Consider the following 24452-nt stretch of genomic DNA (forward strand, 5'->3'; position numbering starts at 1 on the left):
GCAAGAGTACTGGAGTGGGGTGCCATTGTTTTCTCCGATGTTAGTCATTAAGGAAATGCAAATCAAAACCAGGGTGAGCCACCACGAGCAGGGAATGGCAACCCACTCCAGGATTCTTGCCTGGAGAATTCCACGGACCAAGGAGCCTGTAGAGTCCTCTGTAGACTATGGCTACAGTCCATAGGGTCGCAAAGAGTCGGACACGACTGGGCAACTGACATACACATCACACCCACTACCATGGCTGTAAAAACCAAAAGCCAGGGATTTCCCTGGTAGTCCTGTGGCTGGAATTCCATGTTCCCCATACAGGGGGCATGGGTTTGATCCCTGGTTGGGGAACTGGATCCCACAGGCTGGAGATCGTGCATGCCACAATGAAAAGATCCCGCATGCCGCAACTGAGACTTGGTGCAGCCAAATAGATAGATATATATATAAGCCAGAAAATAAAAGTGTTGGCAAAGACATGGAGCAACTGGAGTCTTTTTGTGCTGCTGGTGGGGATGTAAAATGGTGTGGCTGTGGAACACAATCCGGTGGTCCCTCAAAAAAAAAAAGCTGAAACATACAATGATCACATGCCCAGCAATTCCAGTCCTGGGCATACAACCAAAAGAACTGAAAGGAGGTGTTCAAATAACCTATCCACGAACGTTCATCGCACTGCTAGTCACAATAGCCCGAGATTGGAAACAACTCAAATACCTACCAACTGTGGTCTATCCATGTAAGGAATACCATTCAGCCACAAAAAAGAAAATTTCCCTGGTGGCTCAGATGGTAAAGAGTCTGCCTGCAATGCAGGAGACCCAGGTTCAATGCCAAGGTCAGGAAGATCCTCTGGAGAAGGAAATGGCAACCCACCCCAGTATTCTTGCCTGCAGAATCCCATGGACAGAGGAGGCTGGCGGGTTACAGCCCCTGGGGTCCCAAAGAGTTGGACAGGACTGACCAACGCACAAAAAGGAATGAAGTACTGATTCACGCTACAGTGTGAATGAACCCCAAAACATAATGTAAAATAAAATAAGCCAGACATGAGAGGTCACAGACTGTATGATTCTCTTTATATGAAATATCCAGAGTAGGTAAATCCATGGACAGAAAGCAGAGTGGTAACTGCCAGGTGAAGCGGGGAGACGGGAGTGACAGTTTGAGAGGGGGATGAAAGGTTTTGGAATTTGACAGAGGTTGTGGGTGGACAACCTCTGATAAACACTACTGAATTACACATCTAAAAGTCAATCATTTTAGGTTACGGGAATTTCACCTCAATTAAAAAACTCCAAGCACTCCAGCCACTCCAACTGGCCCGGCTCCAAGTGGACTGTTGCCCTGACCCACACTTCCTGGGCCCCATTCTGCTGCTCCCCGCTCTGGACTCCTTGGCAAGGCCCTCTCGCCTCCGCCTTCAGTCTCCCTACCCTGGTCATTCAGGGGTCTATCTGCCTGGCTGGGTTCTCTTTTGATAGATTTGCTTGCTGAAACATTTAAAAAGAAAGTTAAAGAAAAACACATCTAATGGAATAAACCATAAATAGATTCATTTAGGGAGACAAGTGTTAAAGACGAGGAAACGACAAGATCTCTGCCAGCCCTGGGCTAAGCTATAAGCAGTCTTGCTACTGGTCTGGACAGAGTGACACCCAGCACCAGGAGGCTAAAAATCATCCGTTTGCTTGGTATTTACAAAAGCAAAAGAGAACAACCAAGCAGGCTCGCAGTCAGAAGTCAGAGCTGGGCCTCAGCCCCCGCACCTCCGAGCTTCAAAGCACTTTCTGGTTTTGTCCTCTGGTTCCGCTCCCGGGTGGCCACGAAGTTCAGCAAGTCGATGGCAGTGACGACCCCGAACACCATCTGCCTCTTACTGGACTCCCCGTGGCAGCGGTCTGAGGAGGGACAAGGCCAAAGGTTCAGCGGGGCCTCTGCCCAGAGCAGAGCTGAGGCCACGGAGCTCATCCCCAGGCACGGGCAGGTGGGCCAGCCCTGAGGCTGCCCCATGTCCACGGGCACCTGTGTGTCTGACCACAAGTGCCCTCTTCTCCCAAGAGTATCCACACAGGTGAGGCTGCAGAGAGCAGGGCCTCACCCCTCTGAGCCACACCCATGGGGGGATGCCCGAGGGTCAAAGTCATTGGGAGCAGCTGGTGCCCAAGGTCTGAGTCTTGGCCTGAAATCCCAGTCCCACTCACACCCACCACCACCAGCTCGCATCTCTGGCTTACAATTCTGTGCTCAAACCCATGCCTTTCTCTTAGGCTTAGAATGAACTCGGGCCCCCTACCCTGTAGCCCAAGGGTATAAAGGGTGGCTAGGATGGTTAATTCGACATTTCAACCCAAGTGGGCCATGGAGTGCCCCTACGCTGGGTCAAACGTCATTCCGGGTGTCTTTGGATGTGAACAACTCTTGACTGGATGGACCTAGTAAAACAGATCGCCCTGCCCAGTGTGGGTGGGCCTTGTCCAACCAGTTGAAGGCCCCAAATAGAACAGAAGAGCTGACCCTCCACGAGCAAGAGGAAAGAGTCCTGCCTTTGGATTTGGGAACATTGGATATGGGGTCTCAGGCCTGCCCACTCGCCCTGCAGGTCTTCTTGGGGCATGCCAGCCTGTAAGCCGATTATTCCTTACAGGGAATCTCTATATGCACATGTCCTACTGGTTCTTTCTCGGGAGAATGCTGACTGACAGCTGTGGAGAAGCCCACGGAGGGTGGGGCAGAGCTGAGCAGTGAGTGGGAAATGACCAGGGTGCATCCCATTCCACCAGCTCCCACCTCCGTCTGTCCCTGACAACCTTGAGGGCAGAGGTCGACAGGGTGGGGGTGGGGAGGCACGGAGGTGCCAGCTTGGAGCATCTCAGAAAAAAGCACAGGGACCCAGAAGAGACTGGGGGCTTTAGGCAAAGGGGCAGCTTTGGAGGAGCACTGAGCCCTCAGGGGAGGGCAGTCGGAGTGGCCTCCAGGCCCCCTGGGGACACTGTCCAACACCAGGTCTTTCAAGTTCCTGTAAAGGGCTGTTGGGTGTCTGTTGTGGCCACTCAGCTCGGCCAACACAGCACAAAAGCATCTATGGCAGTGCTTCCAGGTAGGGCTGCGTCCACGGAAACTACTCACAGACCCTGAAGCTGGATCCCCGGTCAGGGTGTGCGGGCGCTCAAACATGAGAATATGGTCAACACAGAGGAGGGCCCTCCCAGCCGGGTTCAGGGTCCAGGGCTGGATGCCCTCCCCTGCACTCGGAGGCTGCGGTACTGACCGCAGCGCCACTTCTGAGCTCCAGGGGTGGGCAGGGCGTACATACCTGCCGGCCCCCCCACCTCTCCTGACAAGGCCAGGTCCCGCGCTGTGGAGCCAAGGACGGGAGAGGGGTTAGAGTTGGCGCCCAGGCTCCTGGACCAACCCTCAGTGGGAAAGTGGGTGGGGGCCTTGGAGCCCACCACCAATTCTTGGGATTTCTACAACCTTGTAGCCTAGAACCTGAAGGACACCACTGGCCTCTGGAGATGCAGCAAGGAGGCCTGGATTATAAAGCACCCTAGCTCACTGGTAGCCAGCACCCAGGCCTGGCCCACAGCGGGGTCCCTCTGGGATCTGCATCCAAGGCCGGGGGTCAGTACCTCTGGCTCCCAGATGCCCTAGAGCTCAAAGCAGGAAAGGTCAGGGGTCAGGGGCTCAGTAGCCAGCATCCCACAGAGCTCCTGCTCCTGCACCCCCTCCCCCAGGCCCCAGGGGACCCAGCTTACACTGGATCTGCTCATGGACCACCAGGGCGAAGTGGTCCATCTCCAGGATGTGCGAGAGCTTGCCCAGCGGGTCTGTCAGATAGATCTGGAAGAGAAGCTGTGGTCAGTGCTCGCTGGCCGGAGCCCAAGGAAAGGAGTGGCAGAGAGGCTGGTGTCCCCAAGGGGCTTCTTCTGGAGCCTCCTGCTGACCCAAGAGACTGAATGGGACTCGACACTCATAAAAGAACACCTGGGTGAACTGGAAGAATTGATGCTTTCGAACTGTGGTGTTGGAGGATACCCTTGAGAGTCCCTTGGACAACAAGGAGATCAAACCCATCAATCCAGATCAAACCAGTCAATCCTAGAGAAAATCAAGCCTGAATATTCATTGGAAGCACTGATGCTGAAACTGAAGCTCTAATACTTTTGCCACCTGATGCGAAGAACTGACTCATCAGAAAAGACCCCTGGGAAAGACTGAAGGCAGGAGGAGAAGGGGACGACAGGATGAGATGGCTGGATGGCATCAATGGACATGAGTTTGAATAAGCTCCGGGAGTTGGTGATGGACAGGGAAGCCTGGTGTTCTGCAGTCCATGGCGTCGCAAAGAGTCAGACATGACTGAGCAACTGAACAACATAACTGCAGAACTCAACGACTGGACCCTCAGTGAACTAGGGGCTTCGGTTATGAACAACGAAGTATTCACGTCCATTGGAACGAATCCCACATGAGGACAAGATGTAGTACTGCAGGGCACAGAGAGGGCAAGGGAGCATGGGGCCCTCTGTTCCATCTGCTCGACAGACACATGGTGAGAGCTTCCAGGAGAAAGGAGGAGGCACACTTAGGGTCCATTTCTCAACCCCCAAGGTAATCTCCAAAGCAGTGAGCCCCTGGGAAACCCCACTGGGTACGCTTTCTAGTTCAACTCCAGTAACGGAGGCAGGTTCCCTGGGAGAAGATGTGAGTTCCAGGGCGGGAGGAAATACATCAGCAGTGCCTTCAGTTGTGTGAGGAAGGTCGGGCCCACCTGCCCGTGGGTGCGCATGCAGGGGTACTCAACACAGCCGTGCTGGGCTGCAGGAGCAACTTCCCAATGCTTGTCTTCATGAGGTCAGATGCTGGACGTAGTCAGACCATGGGGGTCAGGATTCCTCCTCCCCTCGGGGAGAGCCAGGTCATCAGGGGAGCCAGAGCTCCACGGGGACCTCTTCATGCTGCTCAGTGATAGCAGCCAGCCCGCTGAGGTGGTGGCGGTGAAAAGGGGCAGCCCTGGGCAGGGAAGGTGTGCCCAGGAGATGGGACCCACCTGGGTTTCCACAGTGCTGCATTCTTCTTGGGACATTCTCTGGACAGGGACGGGGATGTGTGGGGCCACATTGAAGGACCTCCTGAGTCTGCCTGCACCCCCCCAGCACCTCAGTGGCAAGATACCAAGACCCCCAAGGATCTGAGTGGCACTCAAGCCCAAGGGACCGGGACTCAGCTACCCCCTGGAGGAAGGGTGTGGCTACAGGCCAGCCTGGGACACTAAGGGAGGGGGACTTAGAGGCTCGGCTCTTCCCTGAGGGATGGGAGGGCCATACACACACCGTAGAATCCACAGGAAAGGCCAGAGACACAGCGGAACTGGACTCAGGCACGGAAGGGTGGACAGTGTGCACGCACACTTCGGAGGGACCTTGAAACACTACTGTGTCAAAGCAGCCAGACAAGGGCACACACACTGGGGCTGCGTGTGCACACAAGCCCGGGGAGGGCACACATGGTGGGGCTGTGTGCACACACGAGCCTAGGGAGCGTGCACCATCTGTGGGACAGGGTGCACACCAGCGGGCCGGGAGGGGAGGGGTGAGGAAGCCTTCGGGTGTGGGTGAGACGTGGGTGAGACCTCGCCGATGCTGGCCTCTCCCCACCCAGGGCCTCTCACTTTGTGAAGCCAGGGCAAAGCCTCTGATTTATGGATCTGATGAGCTGAGCGTTAGGGACCCGGCACCCTAGAGAGAGGGACTCCCTGCCCCGCCTTCCAGAACAGAGCTGGTCTCGGCACCGCCTGCTTGGGTCACGTGGGGCACATACCTGTTTGAACTGCTTGTAGATGATTTTGCAAACCTGGTCTGATGGCTGAACCTTCCCTGCGAGCAGGGACGACAGCATGTTCCCCAGGGTCACCATCCCTAGGATCACCCTGGGGAAGTGGACACAGGGCAGTGGTCAGCGCTGGCGCCTCTCCTACCATATGGCAGAATTCAGCACAGCCGCCCTCACGGCCAAACCCGGACTCCTCTCGGAATCAACCACTATCTGGCCTGGTGGCTCAGAGGGTAAAGAATCCGCCTGCAATGTGAGAGACCCGGGTTCGATCCTTGGGTCGGGAAGATCCCCTGGAGAAGGAAATGACAACCCACTCCAGTGTTCTTGCCTGGAGAATCCCATGGACAGAGAAGCCTGGCGGGCTGCAGTCCATGGGGATGCAAAGAGTTGGACATGACTGAGCGTCTAACACACTAACACTGTCTGCCCGGGGTCTCTGTGTGGCACAGCAGTGACCTGACGCCCCACCCTTGGAGCTGACTGTCCGGTGTGGGCAGAGAGCAAACCAGTGGGTGAATTCTTTGGGCATTTCCATTCTGACAAGTGTCAAGGGTCACCAACTGGCCAGGGTCCTGGGATGTGGGCCTTTTGGTGCTAGACCTGGAACAGTCCTGATGGAGGACCATCACCACCACACGTCTGCCATGGTCTTCCAGGCAGGCACGTGCTCCCGTGCACACACTGGGTGCAGGGGGGTGGGAAGGGTTAATACGACCAGGCCCGCCCCGGCCAGGGCTCAGGGGCCAGCTGTCCAACGCTCTGAGCATCTGGATGAAAAGTGACCGAGGTCAGCCGGCCAGCTGTGCGGTCGGCTGGGCCACCCTGCCCAGCAGTGCAGGCACGGAGCCGAGGGGCACACAGGCAGGGCCGGTAGGGCAGAGCGCTGGACGGAGGCTGAGACTGACCCCGACTCGTCCACCACGGGTGCCTGGTCGAAGCCCTTCTCCCGGAGGATCTCGATGGTGTGCTCACAGGTGACGGTGGGCAGCACGGTCAGTGGGGCCGAGAGGCTCAGCTCCTGAACCTGGAGGTGCCACCACCTGAGGGAAGAGGGCAGGCCAGGGAGTCCGTGAACTGAGAGACGAGTGAGAACAGGGAGCCCGCGGGGGGTGTCCAGCCAGGTGAGGGACTGCACATGTGCCGCTGGGGACCCGGCACACGAGTCCTGAGCCCCGCACATGTGGTCTCTGCCCAGAGGTGTCCTCACCATGGCCTCTTCACTGAGATCTCCTCCTCCTTCATGAAGCCCTTCTGCAGCATCCACTTGTCGCTCAGGAACTTGGACCTACAGCATCAGAAGCCACAGGGCTGGGCGGAGGGTCTCAACACCACCCCTGGCCCCAAAGAGGGCAGAGGGCCTCAGGGTAAGCCCAGACCCCACCTTCCCCAGATCCCACAGTCCAGCAGAGACCCCAAGGGGCTGGCTGGAGGCTCCACGAAGAGATCTGAGGGCTGGATGCCAGAAAGACCTCCTAGGGAATGGTGGTCAGTATGGGTATCTGGCCAACCAGAACTGAATACGCCCAGAGCACAGCAGAAGGTTCTGTGATGGGCTGGGACCCTGGGGCCCAGGACCCTTCACTGCAACGCCTGCACCTGGACAAACATCTCCTCCAGCAACAGACACAAGGAAACGAGAAGGGACTAGAAGTAACCACGTGCATGTGTGGATGGGACAAACTGTGGACAAGATGCTAAAAGACCCAAAACCCGGCTGCCGCTTTCGAGGTGTCAGGGGCAAAGGCAGGGTCTTGCTCATGCCCCCTGCACACACCACCACCCAGCGGTGGGCAGGCCACCCTCCGGCCCGACCCCTGGACCCACCCCATGTAAGGACCCAGCTCACCACCCCCCACACTCAGGGAGCAAGCCAGGGAACCCGTTATTCATATTTGTTTTTGCTCCCACTGCTGCAGCACAAGTCCCGGTAAAGCCCTGCCTGAACTTCCTGTCTGGCCTCGGATCCATTTCTACTGATCAAAGGGTCCAAGACCCCGGTCAGTAACAGTTCTGTCCCGAATCTCGTGTCGTCACAGCCCCTCAGGGCTTCTGGCAGGGGGAGCCTGTCCCACCAGGGGTCAGAGGACACCAGGCCAGGCTTCAGGGGCTGCCAGGGACCTACCCCAAAAGGCAGATGAGGGCCAACAAAGTGGGGGCAGAGGACCCCCAGCCCCCAGCCTGAGGACACGATCACTCACTCACTCCAGCCCTCTCTCTCACGCACACATAGGCACATGTGCGTGCCCACACAGCAGGCCAGCCAAGCACATGGGGAGATGGCCGTTCTCATGCACTGTGTAGTGTGGGTGGGTAGCCAGGTTCAGGGCAACTTGGCAGTGGACACCCAGAGGTGACTCACCCCCAGCTGGAGTCCCAGTTACGGAATGGCCCCCCTGGGGGAAGCTGAGCTCACTCGAGGTGTGTAACCCGTCACTCTTGGGTCAGGGAGGACACCAGAGGGTACATGCATCCATGGAGGAGGGCATTAGCCCCCTGTGACCTCTCGCCCACACTCCAACCTTGGCTCTTTCGGCCAGTGACCCCAGGCAGGGCCATGAGCCCAGAGGAGCCAGCGAGCTCCAGGTGCATGGACACTCAGAACCACTGGACTCGAAGAGGCCTCGGGGGCCACTGACCCCAGCCTGGGTCCCCCAAGTTCAGGGCCAGACTGTGAGTGACCAAAGGATCCAGTGGGCGGGGGTGGGGAGCTGCTCTCAGGGCGGCCACATCCTCGTCCTCATCCTCCGTGGCTGAACAGGAGGCCCTGAGAGCTCGAAGGAGTGAGGGGGCACATGGGGTCCCTTCCCTGGGGAGTCCCGCCAGGCCCCCAAGTGCTGCCACGATGAACGTACACAGACTTCCAAAGGCATCTGGGAGACCCAAGCTGGGGACAAGCCAGCCGAGAACGCGTGAACTCCAGGGACGCGGCGCGGGGCCGCAGACCCTAGGCTCCCTGGGCCCTGCAGTAGGATCTGGGGGAACGGCCGGGAACAGAGACAGCACAGGCACTGGAGGCTGGGGAGGACGGAGACCTCACATGTAGTTCCGCACCGAGTCCGGCAGGATCACCACACAGCGCTGGCCTTCCTGCAGCTCCTGGGCGGCCTTCACGGCCACGGACATGGCACTGCCAGAACTGCCACCTGCCAGGAGGGCGGGAGGGGTCAGACACCGGGGGGCAGGCGGCTGCATGTGCACCCAAGTGTGGGCACGACCACACCTGCTCTGGAGAGATCCTTGGTGGATGAGCTGGGTGTGGGGTGCTGGGGGACCCCACTTTTCACTGTCCGTCCACACCCTGCTCCGTCTCCCATCTGCTCAGCACTGCACCACCAAAGCCTCCCACGGAACTCAGAGCCCCGGGGGCAGGTGGCCGGGCGGCCAGAGTGAGGGTGTCCCTCACACGCTGGACGGAAGCTGGCAGGGCAGAGTGTGGCATCCACTCACCACACAACAGCCCCTCCTGAGCAATCAGCATGCGGGCGAAGGCAAAGGCCTCCTCGTCGTTGCTCTTGAACCACTTATCCACTACCTGAGGGAAGCCAAGGACAACGGTCAGCCCGGGCAGCGCCCAGCACTCAGCAGTCAGGTGGGGGGGGTGGGGGTGGGTGTGGGGCCCATGGCCCAGCTTGCAATCTTGCAGACGACGGTGGTCCAGGTGGCCATGACCTCCGGGGATGCAGCCCAGCCTCTGTCTGGGATTCAACACTCACTCTGCAGACCTAGATCGTCCCCACTCCCCCTGCCCAAGGGTCCAGCAGTGTGCCCATGGCGCCTAAACCGCCTGCCAGCCCTGCGGCATGGCCACACTGTAGCCTGGTCTCTCTGCCTGAAGCTTCCTTTACAGTCCTTAAAAGCAGCCTTCTCTGTGCTCTTCACATCTCCCTCCTTGGCCTGCTCACCTGCCCCAGCCGCCCAGCTCCCTTGCTCTGCAGGGAGGTTTGTGCATAGACAGGAAGCGCCACACCCCACCCATGGCCTCTGTGTCCGTGGCAGGAGCTCACTGATCACAGCATCGCGAGTCACCACATGAGGACCCCTGGGACAGCACCTCGTCTACCACTGTCTACACAGCTCGGAACTCATTTCTCTGCTCCTGCTGGGCCGGCCACCCGTGCCCAGCCGGACAAGGCTGAGGCTGGCCCCGTCACTGCTGCCCCGCCTACCGTGCGGTCCAGCACCGTGGGGATGAAGTCATAGCCGATCCCTTCCACCTCGTAGGCTGTCTGCTCTGTCTGGTTCAGCTCCTCAGGCTCTGCAAGGATGGAGCCTTCGGGATCCACGCCAACAATCTGTGGAGTGGGCGTCCTTAGGGCTCCAGTCTCACCTGGACACGCCCGGCTGGCATCAGGGTGCAGCCCCGCTCCCAGGCCTAAAGACTCAAAACCCAGAAGCCCAGGCCCAGGTGCTGGGAGATCACATGTTAAATGTCCAGCTTGGGGCACTCGGGGTGGAGGCAGTGGGAGGCTGGGGGAAGTGGATTTCCGGCAAGCTCCTCCCATGCAGGGCACCTAGGACAACCCTGGAGAGATGCCAATGGACAGTGGGAGCCTGGGGCGAGGGGCAGTGCTGGGATGACCTCTCCTGGACATCAGAGAAACAGGCAGCAAGAGAGGATACGTGGGTACCACCAGTGGGGTCTTTCTGAGCCCCTCCCCAGGCCCAAGTGCCCCTCCCAGATCTCAGAGCCCAGGACCTGAGCCTGAGCGCTTACAGCTCTGGGACGATCCTGGGAGGCCCCCCAGCTGGACTCTCCCACCCCAGTCCATCTAGGCACCTGGGTCATACACTGCTGTCCTTTATCACCTGGCAGGGACAGGTACACACACCCTACAAGATGCAAGGCTGTTGGGGCAGAAGTGTCAGGAGCTAGAACTTTCAGCTCTAAAGCAGAGGCCGCTCTGGGCACCCAAGGCCAAGCAGACTGCTGGCTAAGCCTCTGGCTGCAGCTCAGGCCACAGGTGGGAAACATACCTGCGTTCAGGCCCCCATCTCCGGGCAGGGCAGGGCGGGGTGGTGCCCATGCCCCTCGCAGTCCCTCACCTTGCACCCAGGGCACTTCTCCTTCAGCTTCCTGGCCACGCCTGTGATGGTCCCACCCGTGCCCGCCGACGCCACCAGCATGTCCAGCTTCCCTGGGGATGGAGAAGTGTGTCAGGAAGGACATCTCCAGGAAGGAACGGCTGTGCCCCCTCAACTCTTCATAGGAATCAAGAACACTCTGGTACACGATGAAGGCAGGTCATCCAAAGGGCAAAAGCAGACCTGTTCTCATGCTGAAATCTTTCATCACATCCTCCACTTGAAGAAGCATTCACCGTAATGGGGACCCAGGGAGCTCCATTTAATCTAAATGGCAGCCAGTCATAAAACCCCCACGAGAGTTGTGAATCTGTGAACAGAGGACCTTCCTGCAGGAGGTGGGGCACAGGGGGCTGTCTGGTTTCAGATGACGTGGGTAAGTGAACTGAATTACCAAAGAAACTAGAATTAACCACTCAGCTCAGCTCTGACATTGTCTGGGCTCTCTCGGCACCTGGTGGCCAGCTCAGGGACCCAGCAGGCAAGTCAGCGCAGGCACCCGTGCTGAGGCAGATGCACTGTTTTTGCCAAATGAGAGGATTCTCACATGTAAAACCTGGGTGAGCAAATGCCTGGACCATGCTGCCTGGCTCCTGGGCACAGAATGAGGGCACTTAAGCCAACACCAGGCTCCAAACAGGAAGCCAAAGGTGCCAAGTCCCTGGCAGCCGCTCCCAGGACTCTCTCAGGAAACAGCCCTTAGAGAACATCGCAACCCCCATGGGGCTTGGCACCAAATGTGCAGAGAGCTTCCAAGAAGCCAAGCTGCAAGCCACCACCCCAGATCTGCACACGAGAAAACCCGAACGCTGAATTCAGTGCCCACACTGGCGTTTGGGGTCAGTGCCGTTCAGCAATGTGAAGCCCCAACTGTGAGCCCAGCACCAGCCTGGGACATGCTTGTTCCCTGCACTCAGGAGTGCCTACAAGTTTGGAGGAAAAGACTACTAGGTAAACAGATATGATAAGTTGGGTGTTGCAGGCGAGGCATGGGCAGAGTCCAAGAGGGCAGAACAGAGGGCGGAAACTGCTCCTGGGAAATATTCAGGGCAGCATTTCAGAGAAGGGATATTTGAACTGGGTTTTGAAGGATGAATAGGAGTTTACCAAGGAGTGGGTAAGTGTACACTCCCAGTCAAGATGGACAGCAGAGTTAGAGGTACCCACCGTCACACTGATGCAGGATCTCCTCGGCTGTGATGTCATAGTGAGCGAGGGGGTTGCTGGCATTGCGGTACTGCCAGGAAAGAGCAAAGGAGCCATGATGAGGTCAACGCACAGAACTGGCAGCAGCCACAGGGTGCCAGGTAAATGACTCAGTGCAAGTCAGAGGGGCTCCTGTGGCTCAACAGACACCAAGCATCAAAACCAGTTCTCCAGAAGATGAGATTTCTGAATTAACCCAGACGTGGAATGAATGACAAAGAAGAGCATCCAGTTAAAAGGTCTGCATGCATTTTATGTCTTAGAGAGCTCCCAGGGTCCTGTGCAAGGGACATTCCAACCCAGCGTGCTGAGCTGAGCCCTTAAAGCGGGCACACGGGCAGCAGAGCCCAAGGCTCGCCAACCCCATCAGCCACACACTGGGCCAGGAGAGGGCAGCATCTGCATGTCAGCACATCGGTCACTCTGCACCCCGCCCCTCCTTCTGCAGAGGCGACACCACCTGCAAGCCCCCAACAGAGATCCCCCAGGGAAGGCCCCACTTGGTCCAAACCTCTGGGAGTGTGCTCACCCCTCGGCCCTGACCTCACCTGGTCCAGGATGTGAGAATTGGGGATCTCATTCCTTAGCCTCCAGGCCACCCCTACGTGCGACTCGGGGGAATCAAATCTGGCGTTGGTAGGCGTCCTCACGATCTCAGCCCCCAGCGCCCGCAGTACATCCACCTGCAAAGGCATGTGGCAGCCTTCACCTCCCTGCCAGGCCTGCAGCGTGGGGACAGAGGCCTGGGAGCCACCCCATCCCCTGCCCACCTGCTTACCTTCTCCGTGCTCATCTTCTCCGGCATCACGATGATGCAGCGATAGCCCTTCACAGCGGCAGCCAGGGCCAGGCCGATCCCTGGGACAGGACATGGGGTGAGAGGGGTCATGGCACCCTCCAGGCCCCACCGCCAGCCCCAGAGGCCCAGGGGAGAGGGCACTGGAAAAAGGCCCTCCGTCACCCCCTTCTGCCCTTGAATGACGGGAAAAACGGGGTGCACGTTGTGAACCCCAATTCCTCTAGCTCTTACTGGGAGCCGGGGAGGTGATGTAACAGTGGCTAAGACTCCAAGCTCCCAATGCAGAGTGCCTGGGCTTGATTTCCGGTCAGGAAACTAGATCCCACATGCCGCAAGTAAGATCCACATGCCACAATTAAGACCCGGCACAGCCAAATGAGCACGTAAATATTTCAAAAAGCAACAGCAGCAGACGTTGTGGGGCTCACTGTGGACCCAGGGGCTGCTGCACCGGAGGGGAGAGTGACCCTGAATGCAGCTGGCGGGGCACTGCCACTCCCACCCCCACCACGGGCCCGGAGGAGGAGGCAGCGCCCACCTGTGTTCCCCGACGTCGGCTCAATGATCGTGTCCCCAGGCTTTATGGTCCCCTCACGCTCAGCGTCCTCAATCATTCGCAGGCTGATACGGTCTTTCACACTCCCACCCGCGTTGAAGAACTCGCACTTGGCCACTGGGAGCCAGAGACACATCACGAGAAGAGGCCCTTAGCCCTAACTGATGCCTGCCGTCCCCTTCCCATCACCCGATACGCCCGGGATGCAGCGGCAGGCTTCAGGGGTTCTGAAAATCGTCACCTTCCACTGTGCCTCCCACGCCTGACCTGGACGAAGGTGCATGCCCACTGTGGCTTCTCTCACCTGTCCATCCTACGTGCCATGGACCATGCGGCGGCTCCAGGTGAATGAGACAGAGGAGCCAAGGGGGCCCCCACTGGATGGATGGAGCAGGGCCACCCCCATGAGGCAGCACAGGCCCAAAGAGACATGCTGGGCATGTGCTGGGGGTGGGTGGTGACTGGAGCCCCAGGCTTAAATTGGGCCCAGTGGCCCTGCCAAATGACCTCATATCCTGAAGTAACAGCCCCCCCCATCACACGGCCAGACCACAACCAGCAGACCCTCCACACCCCAATCCCCTGGGCCTCCTGGCCATCCTCCCCATCCTGCAGACAGGACCGCCCTTGCTGTGCCCAAGCCTCTGCTTGTCTTTCCATAGGGGCACTCCCTCCCACCTCTTAAAACTACACTGTGTCAGTAAAAGGGAGCAATGTGGCTCCAAATGTGATTGGCAGGGCCCTGGCCAGCCTGGAGGGCCCATAGATCGCGCTCCATCCTGGTCTGTGCTGGCTTCTGAAATCCCACAACCAGAGACAGGTTTTCTCTCCCGGGACTCAGAGAGGCCCTGCTGGGACAGTGAAGGGGGCTCTCGAGTGTCTGACCGCTGAGGAGGCCTGCGCCCTGGACTCTTGTCGGCTACACACGTGAATTAGTTAGAAAATTCTAACGAGCCCATGGAAAGGCTGGCACGAAGGCAGGGATTCCAGCTGATCAGCTGTGGGGTAAGCCACGTAACCAATCTGAGCCTTGGTTTTTCCACCTGTAAAATGGACACACTAAAATGTTTCAACGGCTCTTGCCAAGTTGAAGTGCAGCAAGCCAGTACTCTTGCCTAGAAAATCCCATGGACAGAGAAGCCTGGTAGGCTGCAGTCCATGGGGTCTCGAAGAGTCGGACACGACTGAGCGACTTCACTTTCACTTTTCACGTTCATGCATTGGAGAAGGCAATGGTAACCCACTCCAGTGTTCTTGCCTGGAGAATCCCAGGGACGGGGGAGCCTGGTGGGCTGCTGTCTATGGGGTCGCACAGAGTCAGACACGACTGAAGTGACTTAGCAGCAGCAGCAGCAGCAGGCCCATGCCTACAGGGTACTAGGTAATGGCTTCTATTATCTGACGTGAGAGCATGGAGCCCACTATGGCACAGCCCCAGCAGCGAACCCCCCCACCCGGTGGTGTGTTCTGCTCACTGCTCGGGAGAAAACTCTTCACTGCCCGGGGAGGGGTGGGGGCAGGAAGGCTCTAATGAGGATGCCTCTGGGGTGAATCGACCACAGGGCCTCAGTCCCTAGACCCCCACACTCTCCCCTCCCCGGCTCTCTGCTCCAGCACTGGGCCTGGTCCTCTTTCACCCCAACCAGGACCTCTGCACCTGCCACTTCCTCTGGGTCAAGGCTGACGTCTACCTGGGCTCCGTGCCCAGAAGAGTGGAGGTGAAGAAAGCCCCTCACCCTCCCGTGTTCCTGGAGATAGCCTCCTGCAAAGATGCCCCCTCCCCACAGGACTTGGAGGAGACTCAAGGGCGATCCCCTTGGGTAGGGGGCCCAGGCAAACACAGTCCCCAAATTCCCACTGCGTCTTATGAATGACAAGTGTCTGTCTAAGCCCCCAGGGAGCCACTTCCTGCCTGGCTGATGGCTGAGACCCTCCTCACAATAGTCGCCCCCACTGTCCCGTCAGCCCGTCCAAGCCACGGCGTGTCTGCTCCTCCCTGGGATGGTCCAGGACAGAAGGGTCCCGCTCTGCTCCTGGGCTCCGGCCCCCTCCTCCTGCAGCTGCCGGGTTACATGACCTGCAGTCCCCGCTTGGGTACCACCCCCGACATCTGCCTGGACACGCTGCTGTCCACACTCAGGTCTCGGCTCTCTGACACCGACGACTCGGGAGCGGCTTCGGTCAGCCCCCAGCACCCCTCCCTGTTGTGTATGCTTCTGACCTTACCCAATGTGGAGGGACACCCGCCCCCAGGCCCACAAGCCTCGCATAGGGCGAGGAAGCCGGCACTCACAGAGCTCACACTTGAGGCCAAAGTTCCTCCCGATCTTGTTGATCCTCACCATCGGGGTATCTCCGATTTTCTTCAGGATATCCGGCAAGATTTTTGGAGATTTTACCCTTAAACAGAGGAGGAGTCCGTGATTACTCAGAAAAAAACAAAACCGGCTTTGGCAGCCCAGCACATTCTTTTAAATAAATCAAAGAATTGGCTTTCACAAGCATCAGGATGGCGATTATACAAATCCACACTTGGCAAAAGGCACACAGACACACACACACACACACACACGGGCAAGTGCACCTCAAAACCCATGAAAACAAATGTGATTTAGTAACAGCTGCACCAGTGTCTCCAGGGTTTGAAAACACACTGTGGTAACAGACGGTGTCAGTGGGCAGCTGGGTGAATGTCCCCACGATCTCTCTGCTATTTCTACAACTTCTTTTGAGTGTTAATCTGTCTGCCAAGTGGGAGACTCGGGTTCGATCACTGGGTCAAGAAGATCCCCTGGAGAAGGGAATGGCAACCCACTCCAGTATCCTTGCCTGGAGAATTCAATGGACAGAGGAGCCTGGCGGGCTGCAGTCCAAGGGGTCGCAGAGGGGGACACGACTGAGTGACTAACACTTTCAGTTCTCAAAACAACAGTATGTCCTGGTCTATCTTTTTCGGGGTTCCGTTTGTTCATTTTTCTGGCTGCACCACATGGAATGTGGGATCTTAGTTCCTCAACCAGGGCTGGAGCCTGTGCGCCTGTACCGGGAGTGTGGGGTCTCACCCTGGACCACTGCGGAAGCCCCAGTCTTTTGAGGGTTTTTGATATTCATCTCCTCTCATGGCTCCTGCCTCCTGGAATACCTCCTTTCCTTCTCTTTGATGAAAAAACCGGTGGGGACCTGAGGGCAGGGACCCCTCAGAGGGTCTGGCCACCAGACAGGGACAGTGGCTTCAGAGCCCACCCAGGCATCACTCGGGGGTCTGGCACAGGTGTGGGAAGCTCGACTCGCAGGCCGAAGAACAAAGGCTGGTCACCCCTGTGCTTGGGGCCAGGGTCAGACGACTCCGAAGTGGTCCTTCAGGCTCAGAGTCGGATTCGCTTCTCATGGGTCAACGGTCCCCCTCCAAGTTGAGTGACCACCCGCCGCAGCAGTTCTTCCAGCTGAGAAGCTGGTGACAGGTGACAGGGGGTATGGGACAGCCCAGCAGCTGCTCAGCTGTGTACACACCTTGAACCTGCGTCTCCCAAGTGGCCCCCACAACGCACCCTCCACCTTCACCCTCGAGGAGAGATTCAGGTCCCACACTCTTGCCCCATTCACGCCAAGGAGGTGCCACCAAATATTCTTGCCGGAATATGCAAAACTGAGCCAAAGAAACACAAAGGCTTCCTACGCTCTGGATCTCTCCTGCACCATGGCTCCCACAGCTGAAGGCACCCCGGCCCCCACGGCAAGAGCCTGTTATAAATGTGGATTCTTCACCCACCCCCAAGGTGGTGAGTCAGCTCCCCAGGAATGCTGCCTTCCGCCCCCAGCCCAGACAGGCGGCGACATGGCCCAGCTGGAACCCTTGCACCTTCCAAGGTGGTGAGGAGCTAAAACAGATGCCCTGGGCTGCCCTGGAAGCAGGCTCAGCCAATAGAGGTGTGGGCATCAGAGTGAGGGGAGAGAGCCTGGGCAGGGACAAAGGGCTCCTGAACCCAGCCTTGGAGGGAGACAAAGTCCTAGGGGCGACCCTGGGGTTGACTCATTAACTAGTTAAAGCCAAGGCAGGAGAACTAAACACCTGGGGAGGGCAGGAGAGGTGGCTGAGTCATCCACCCCCAGCAGAGGCTGATGGACTAGAAGGAGACGGAGGCCTGGCCTGCCTGTAACCCTATCCCCACCCCTGTCCCCAGCAGGGGCTGATGGGCAAGCGGAGAACTCAGGGTTCCTGACTCAGTACCAGGCCCTGGGGGCCAGAAAGTCACGGGAGAAGTTGGCCTGAGGTGACCAGGGCAGGAGCCTGGGGGTAGACTTTTAACACCTCATCTCAGTTGCTTTCCGTTCTTCCTGTGGGAGAGCCCACAGCACCCTGGAACAAACCTGAAACCCCTCACCACGGAGGGGCCTGCTTTCCCCTTTCCCTCCGCAGCTCTTCCCCTGGCCCGGTGCTCCCACTCTGTTCCTCTAAGTCCACCCCACCTGGGAACCATCTGGAATCCCCTTCCCCAGAAACCCACATGCCTAGCATCTCCTGCCCATCCAGGTACCACCTCCGAAGTCTACCCGAGTTGCGTGGCCACGCCACCATCTCATCACCCTTCTGGTCTCCCCACCGGGACCCCCAGGCTGTCTCCTCCAGGGACCCAGGTCTAGAGTCCCACAGTAGCTGAGCCCTAGTGCCTCGGGCCTGAGCCCAGCTCCTCACAAACAGTGAACCTGAGCTGTGTCAAGCGGTTTGGGGGGGACAGAAACCCTGCCAGGGCGCTGGAGGAGGGTCAGGCCACCGCGTGGAGCACACCTGTACCCAGGTTACAGCCTGGGTACAACGGTGTCCAGGCCCGGGTGAGACGCTCACGGAGCCGTCAGGAGTCTGGGCCTCCCCAACCCCAGCCTCACACGGGCCCTTCACCCCCTGCCCTGGTTTGCTTTGGCAGCGAGGGCTCATGACGTATGGCCAGCAGCCATCTTGGCCTCCTGAGCTCCCAGCATCGAGACGTGTTTAATGTCGGGAGTTTCTGGGTTTGTAAATGTCATTTCTGTCCATTGACCCCACTTTGGAGCACACCCCCTGCACATCCCCAGTTCTGAATCTAAAATCAGTAAGCATCGGCGTTGGCATAGCAGGGTATGAGGAGTAAGAATCAAGTACCTAAAAGGTACATTCTTATGACATTTTGTTCTACTGTTGGGAGGTTACACCAAGGAAATAAAGATAATCCTAGGATGTAGTGGACTTGATTTGAGTTTCACAGTAGGTCAGGGATTTTTGCCTTTTTGTCTTTCCCACTGATTATTTCCTGCACCTAGAACAGGGCACAGACACAGGAGGTGCCTGATAAAGACGCATGCACTATATGAACTCTATTTTCCACCACAGTTCTTCAAACCGAGGTCATTGCAGACAGTGAATGCCTGAGAGCGCTTAAAATCATGGCTTGTTCATCCAACAGTCTCAGTCCAACCACAAAAACCCCACTATAGAAAAATATTTCATGACCTGGAGTTAAGTAGAGAAGGCAGACATGGTTCTAATTACAGGAATGCGCAGTCCTGGGCGGGCAGGGAGGGCACCCACCTAGGGGCTAGCATGTGTGCATACTCAGCCACTCAGCCATGTCCGACTCCTTGCAATCCCATGGACTGTAGCCTGCCAGGCTCCTCTGCTCATGGAATTTCCCAGGCAAGAATACTGGAGTGGGTTGCCATTTCCTCCTCCAGGGGATCTTCCTAACCCAGGGGTCAAACCCGAGTCTCCTGCATAGGCAGGCAGTTTTTGTTTTTGTTTTTGTTTTTTTACCACTGAGCCATCAGGGAAGCCCAGAGACATCCTTAGCATTGCAAGTGGATTCTTTATCACCTGAGAAGCCCCACCTAGGTGCCGGGCTATAGCACAAACAAGCCTTGGCCTCTCTGAGCCCTGGGGGACTCAGCTATAAAATACCTCCCATCTCAACTCACCATCCACCTAGAGTGATTGCAAAAGATGGAGCAGGGGGTGGGGGGTCATACCCCAGGTCCACATGACCATCTGGCTTCCAGAAAACAAACCCTCCCCCGCAGGGTAACAGATGGACCATCTTATGATCATTAGCGGAACTCACAAGGCAGCGTGGCAATGTGGGGAGTCGGCGACCGGCCTGCCTAGTTGCCAGGAACACCTGCTTGGGGCGTCGGGACGGATCCACAGCAGCTCCTTGGCTTCCTTGTCCTCCGGAGGCTCCTTCTCCAGGCTCCCTCTCCCCAAGTGTGCCCCTGAGAGGTGGGGGCACCCTGCAGACCTGCAGGGGGTGTCTGCAGGGGATGTCTCAAAAGGCATGGTGGGACCTGCCAAAGGGAAGGGGAGGAGAAGCTGTCAGTTCAGCCTATTTCCAGATTCCTGCAGAAGAGCCTGCTTTACAGCTCCCATCTGGAGACTCCTGCTCACCCGGCCTCCTCTGGGTGTGGGGCTCCTCTCACTCAAGAAGCTGGACAAGAAGAGGCATAACTATGCAAGCACAGCTGCCGTGCAAAACAACTGGGCGCTTTCCCCAAAGGTTACACGTACAGCTACTGTGTGCCCCAGCTATCCCACTCCTACACACCTACCCCAACATGGAGACAGGTGTCTGTCCACCGCATTGATAACAGCACTATTCACAACAGCAAAAACATGGAAACAAACCAAATGTCCATCAGTGGGTGAACGGATAACAAAATGTGGCTTGTCCACACAGTGGAATTGTATTCGGTCACAAAAATGGAATGAAGTTTTAATTCTCAACATATGAACACACACACACACACACACACAGCAGCTATGGAGAGGTAATGAATGTTATTTATCTTATAAGTTGATTGTGGTGTCTTTTCACAATGTATATGTAAATCAAAACATCAAGTTGCATACCTTAAATATACACACAACTTTTATACATCAAAGATATCTCAACAATGTTGTGTTAAAAAGACTACATTGAATGATGGAAATAATTAGAGGAAGATGAAGATAGTAATAAATATATTTTTACCCTAAAAAAAGGAAACATTCTGCTGAGTCAAGTAAATCAGGCAAAGAAGAAACATTGCATGGCTCCACCTATAGGAGGTACTCAGAACAGACAAAATCAGAGACGGTGAGAACAGAGGTTTCCAGGAGCTGGGGAAAGGAGTCACTGTTTAATGGGTAGAGTTACCATGAAAAAGTTTGGGGTACAGATAATAGCAATGGCTGCATAACACTGTGAATGTAAGTATTGCTACCAAATTGTACAGTTATGAATGGTTAAAATAAACAACATATTACATGTATTTATCAAATTTTTAAAATTCATGGAAACTTAAAACAGATGACAAAAAAAAAAAAAAAAAAAGGAAAGAAAGAAACAGGAATGGACAGCCATCACTCACCAGGCTGACGACTGAAAACTTATCACGGCTCCGACTCTATAAGGAGCAGTGAAGACTAAATGGAATGAGGTCTCCAGAAGGGAACGCCAGAACAGAAAAGGGTGCTAGGGCAAACTAAGGCACTCTGAGTAAGTACGGACTTTAATCAACATTAATGTTCATTGGTTGCAAAAAAAAAACCTAAGATGGTAATAAGAGGAGGAATTGTGCCGATGTGTTTGTGTTGGGGGCGGGGCGGGGGGGAGGGGGGTTGGGTTGTGAGACCTCTGTTCTATTCCCAACTTTTTTATAAATCTAAAGTTCCCCTTCCCCAACCTATCTGGAGCCCTGTGGATTTGGAAGGTCCCTGAGAGGAGCTCAAGGTAGGGATGTGGCTCCAGGTGACCTCTGAGTGCAGCCCCACTCCCGCCCTCCTCCTGGAAGCTAGAGGGACCCCAGCCCCCAACCCTGTGCCTCTGCTCCCCAGGAGGCTTAGGAAAGCAGTTATGCTGTGAACAGGTGGGGCAGTCCAGGCAGAACTGGGCCCCACACTTGGAAGTACACGTGGAGGGTAACTGACCGGCTGGCTCTCTCCAGAGCAGGCCCTGTGGGTACCGCTGCCATCAGCAAGAGTAGAGGCACCCCAGCAAGAGTAGAGGCAGCCCCAGCTGGTTCCGTCTCCCAGGGCGGGGTCAGGTGCAGACCAGAACCCAGCAGGTCGCCCCAGATGCACAGGCAGAAGCCTAGGGAGGCGGAGACCCCCAGCCTTTGCAATCACATCCATTTCAAATCCCCGAGGCCCTTTCAAATTCTCCCCCAGCTTTCCGGGGCAGAAATCAGCCTTCGAGCTCGTCTGCCCGAAACGTACCTGGAGCAGTGGTTCCTTCAAACCCTAGGATCAGCAAATATTTTTTCAGGGGTTTAGGTTCCCTCATGAAACGCTGCAAGGATATCCTACGTCATTCTTGCTCCTTATCAAAAAGCCTGTGCGGTAAGCGAGACACTGCCTTAGCTCCGCGGGGCGCCCGCCGGCGGGGGGAGGTGGTTCTTCCATCACGCAGAAGCGCCCTCTCCCCACAGAGGCCCACAGGCCAGCAGCCCCAGGCCGAGGAACTGGCCACAATACCCCGCAGACGCCGGCAGCCCCGCGCCTCCTAGGTGGCGACCTACCTCGCCTCGAGCAACCTCCGGAAAAGTAAGGAGCTACTGGAACTCAGACTGGAGCAGACAGTCTCTACAGAACCCACAGGCACTCGGTGCGACCCTCGCTGGGCGACTGGGTCCCGAACCCGGGAACTCGGTCCCGCCCAGCCTGGCTAGGCTCCAGGTGGGCTCAGTTCCACGCAGGCAAAGCGCTCAGCGCGCCGACGCATGTGCGTCCGGGGCAGGCGGGCTCACTTAGCGCCGCCCTGCCGGCTACTGCCGCACCTCAAACCGCAAAACCCTCCTGGGGTCACGACCCTCGACAGAACCCGCACCCCACCCCACCCCACCCCACCCCCCGCTCCCTGCACACGCGCCCCAGTCGGTCCAGGGGTCCAGTCAGGGCCAAGGGCGCGGAAAGTAGTAAACTCCTGTTTCCCAGTGAGACTTTCCAGGCGGGAAATCGAGCCTCTCCAGTGAACCTGGAGACCGCGGGTCACCCAGACTATCGGAGGGGCATTTGGGGATACCGTGTGGGATAAACACCCCCAAGTAACCCCTGGGAGGCTACGTTTTGCGCTCCCGACCCTCCTCCTCCTACACTTCCCCTCCGTACTGTCCAGCTCAGCCACCCACCCCGCCTAGGGCTCAAAGTATGGGGTCGAATGGCACCCTCCCCCATTCCCTTGGTTTGTGCCGTGGGCGGGGCCCTGCGCCCCCTCGCCACGCTACCCCCGCCCGCGGGCAGCCAGCGCTCGTGCGGCGCGCGCAACCACATCAATATTTTACACACACACATCCCACTTAATAGAATTGACGGAAAAGAGCAATTTACGAAACGACCATTTTTCATCCAAAAAGCAGCAAAAAATCAATGATGGCACGCACCATTAGAGCGCACCTTCCGAAAGTTCCCTCCCCAGGTCTCGGCCCCACGCTCCCCGGCTCGCCCCCACTGCTGACCCCTGCTCAGTCTCGGGAGCTGGAGCGGAGGCCCTACGCCACGTGGGCGCGGAAACCCCCGCTTCAGGAGAGTCTGGACTCGCGCTAGGAGTGGGTCTGGGACGCCCCAGGCGCGGCCCCGGCTCCGCCGCGAGCAGATGCAGATGATGCAACACTGGCCCGGGGTTGGGCGGCGGGGACCCCTTCCGAGAACCCAGCCAGATCCCTCCGCCTAGGGTTGAGGCGAGTCTCGGTCCTACAGGTGCTCACCTGGACCGAGACCCGAAGAGAGAGGAGGGCTGGGCGCGTCCGGGAGCGGCGAGCGGCGGCCGGGAAAGCTGCGACGCGGAGACGCAACCCCAAGGCTGTTGGCTACCCTGCACCAGGCGGCCAGAGTGGGAGGAAGGCGATTGGCCGAGAGAAGGGGGGCGGGGGCCGGCACCCGGCCAATCCCGAGTTGCGGATCGAGGGCCCCACCCACACCTCGCTCGTACCCGCCCCCTCGCCATGCCCCTAGCGCACCGCCCCCCTCCCTCCCCCACTGCCTCACCCCCACTGCCCCACACCGAACTCTGGTTAGACGCCACGAGGGGCCGGTGGTCCGTGTCTACTCCTTTCCCCTCGCTCCCGGGACCCCCGCCCGCCCCGCCTACGCCTTCCCTTCCCCTGCTTCTCTACCCCGAGACCCCAACTGGCGCGAAGGCTCTGTACCCAGTGTCGCGATTCTGTTTTACTTCGGTAACTCCTTGCTCTGCGGGAATGTAATAAATACTTTTTGTTGAGTTACAGGCCTGCGGTCTGGAGAGAGCAAGGACTTGAGGATGAGCACGTATCACGCGGGCCCCAGTCCCGCGACCACCCGACAAGGTTCTTTCTGGTCGCAGGACCCCAAGAGGCCGAAAGCTGGGGGCCCAGAGCGCAGACGGTAGGCGCTCTGCACCTGGGCTTCGGATCCATCACCGCGGGTTTGTTCTGCCCCTCATGGTCCAAGGGTCCGGCACATACAGCGCTTCGCCGGCTGAGCCCCGCTGTGTGCCGAGCCGGGTGACCGCTCCCATCGGGGATCAAGCTGAGCGCTCGTGGACACGGCATAAGCCACAAAGCCGTTGTGAACCGGGCTGCTGGCAGGCTGTCCCCAGCTCCGGGAGTCAATGGCTGACAGCCAGGTTGGCCCTGGCCGTTGGGAAGGCCACCGCCAACAATAGTATTCCAAACTGGTTGCTCTCGATTTTTAAAGAGCCTGTGTTTCTCTTGAGGTTCCTGAGCTGAGTGGAGAAACACTGACCCTTGAGTTTCTCCTGCACCGTAGTGACTGAGTCAGGGGCGGGGCCGCCAGGCTTGGGCAGAGGATGGAGTTACTGCGCCCAGTACCCGACTGTTTAGTGTCCAGCCATGTGCGCGCACTGCACCCGGGCCTGCGTGGGGAAACAGGGAGCGCAGACAGGGCCTCTGCGCCTGAGCGGCTGCTGTTCTAGGGGAACAGGCTCGACAGACATCATTTTGTAAGAAACTGCCAGTAATGAGACTGATAGGAAGAATGAC

The 24452-nt window shown here is 57.6% G+C and overlaps 1 protein-coding gene across 3 annotated transcripts; it reads right to left on the bottom strand.

The window, feature by feature from the left end:
• Positions 1-1053: 1053 nt before the first annotated feature.
• CBS (cystathionine beta-synthase) lies at positions 1054-23301 on the bottom strand. Of its 3 annotated transcripts, none has more exons than XM_055569757.1 (17): positions 23181-23301; positions 19562-19784; positions 15766-15872; positions 13455-13589; positions 12896-12975; positions 12666-12800; positions 12079-12148; positions 10873-10964; positions 9996-10121; positions 9277-9361; positions 8867-8972; positions 7037-7114; positions 6735-6869; positions 5815-5923; positions 3750-3834; positions 3308-3349; positions 1054-1892 (listed from the first exon to the last, which is right to left on the bottom strand). In XM_055569757.1, exons 2-17 carry the CDS (start codon positions 19774-19776, stop codon positions 1735-1737), a joined length of 1758 nt encoding a protein of 585 aa, XP_055425732.1. In that variant the 5' UTR covers positions 19777-19784; positions 23181-23301; the 3' UTR covers positions 1054-1734. The 3 variants fall into 3 exon arrangements, with proteins under 3 accessions (XP_055425732.1, XP_055425731.1, XP_055425733.1); XM_055569756.1 differs by lacking the exon at positions 23181-23301 and adding an exon at positions 21996-22132; XM_055569758.1 differs by lacking the exons at positions 3308-3349; positions 23181-23301 and adding an exon at positions 21996-22132.
• Positions 23302-24452: the final 1151 nt, after the last annotated feature.

This window comes from Bubalus kerabau, chromosome 2, assembly GCF_029407905.1.
Source record: "Bubalus kerabau isolate K-KA32 ecotype Philippines breed swamp buffalo chromosome 2, PCC_UOA_SB_1v2, whole genome shotgun sequence".
In the NCBI taxonomy this organism is placed as follows: domain Eukaryota; kingdom Metazoa; phylum Chordata; class Mammalia; order Artiodactyla; family Bovidae; genus Bubalus; species Bubalus kerabau.

Bases quoted from the DNA above. Each gene is read 5' to 3' on its own strand.
- CBS (XM_055569757.1), bottom strand. From the start codon at position 19,776: ATGCCTTTTGAGACATCCCCTGCAGACACCCCCTGCAGGTCTGCAGGG. The intron at 8,973-9,276 runs GTGAGTGGATGC...CCCTCCTGGCAG, and splicing joins TCAGGAGGGGCTGTTGTGTG to GTGGCAGTTCTGGCAGTGCC. The intron at 6,870-7,036 runs GTGAGGACACCT...CTCTTCCCTCAG, and splicing joins ATCTCAGTGAAGAGGCCATG to GTGGTGGCACCTCCAGGTTC.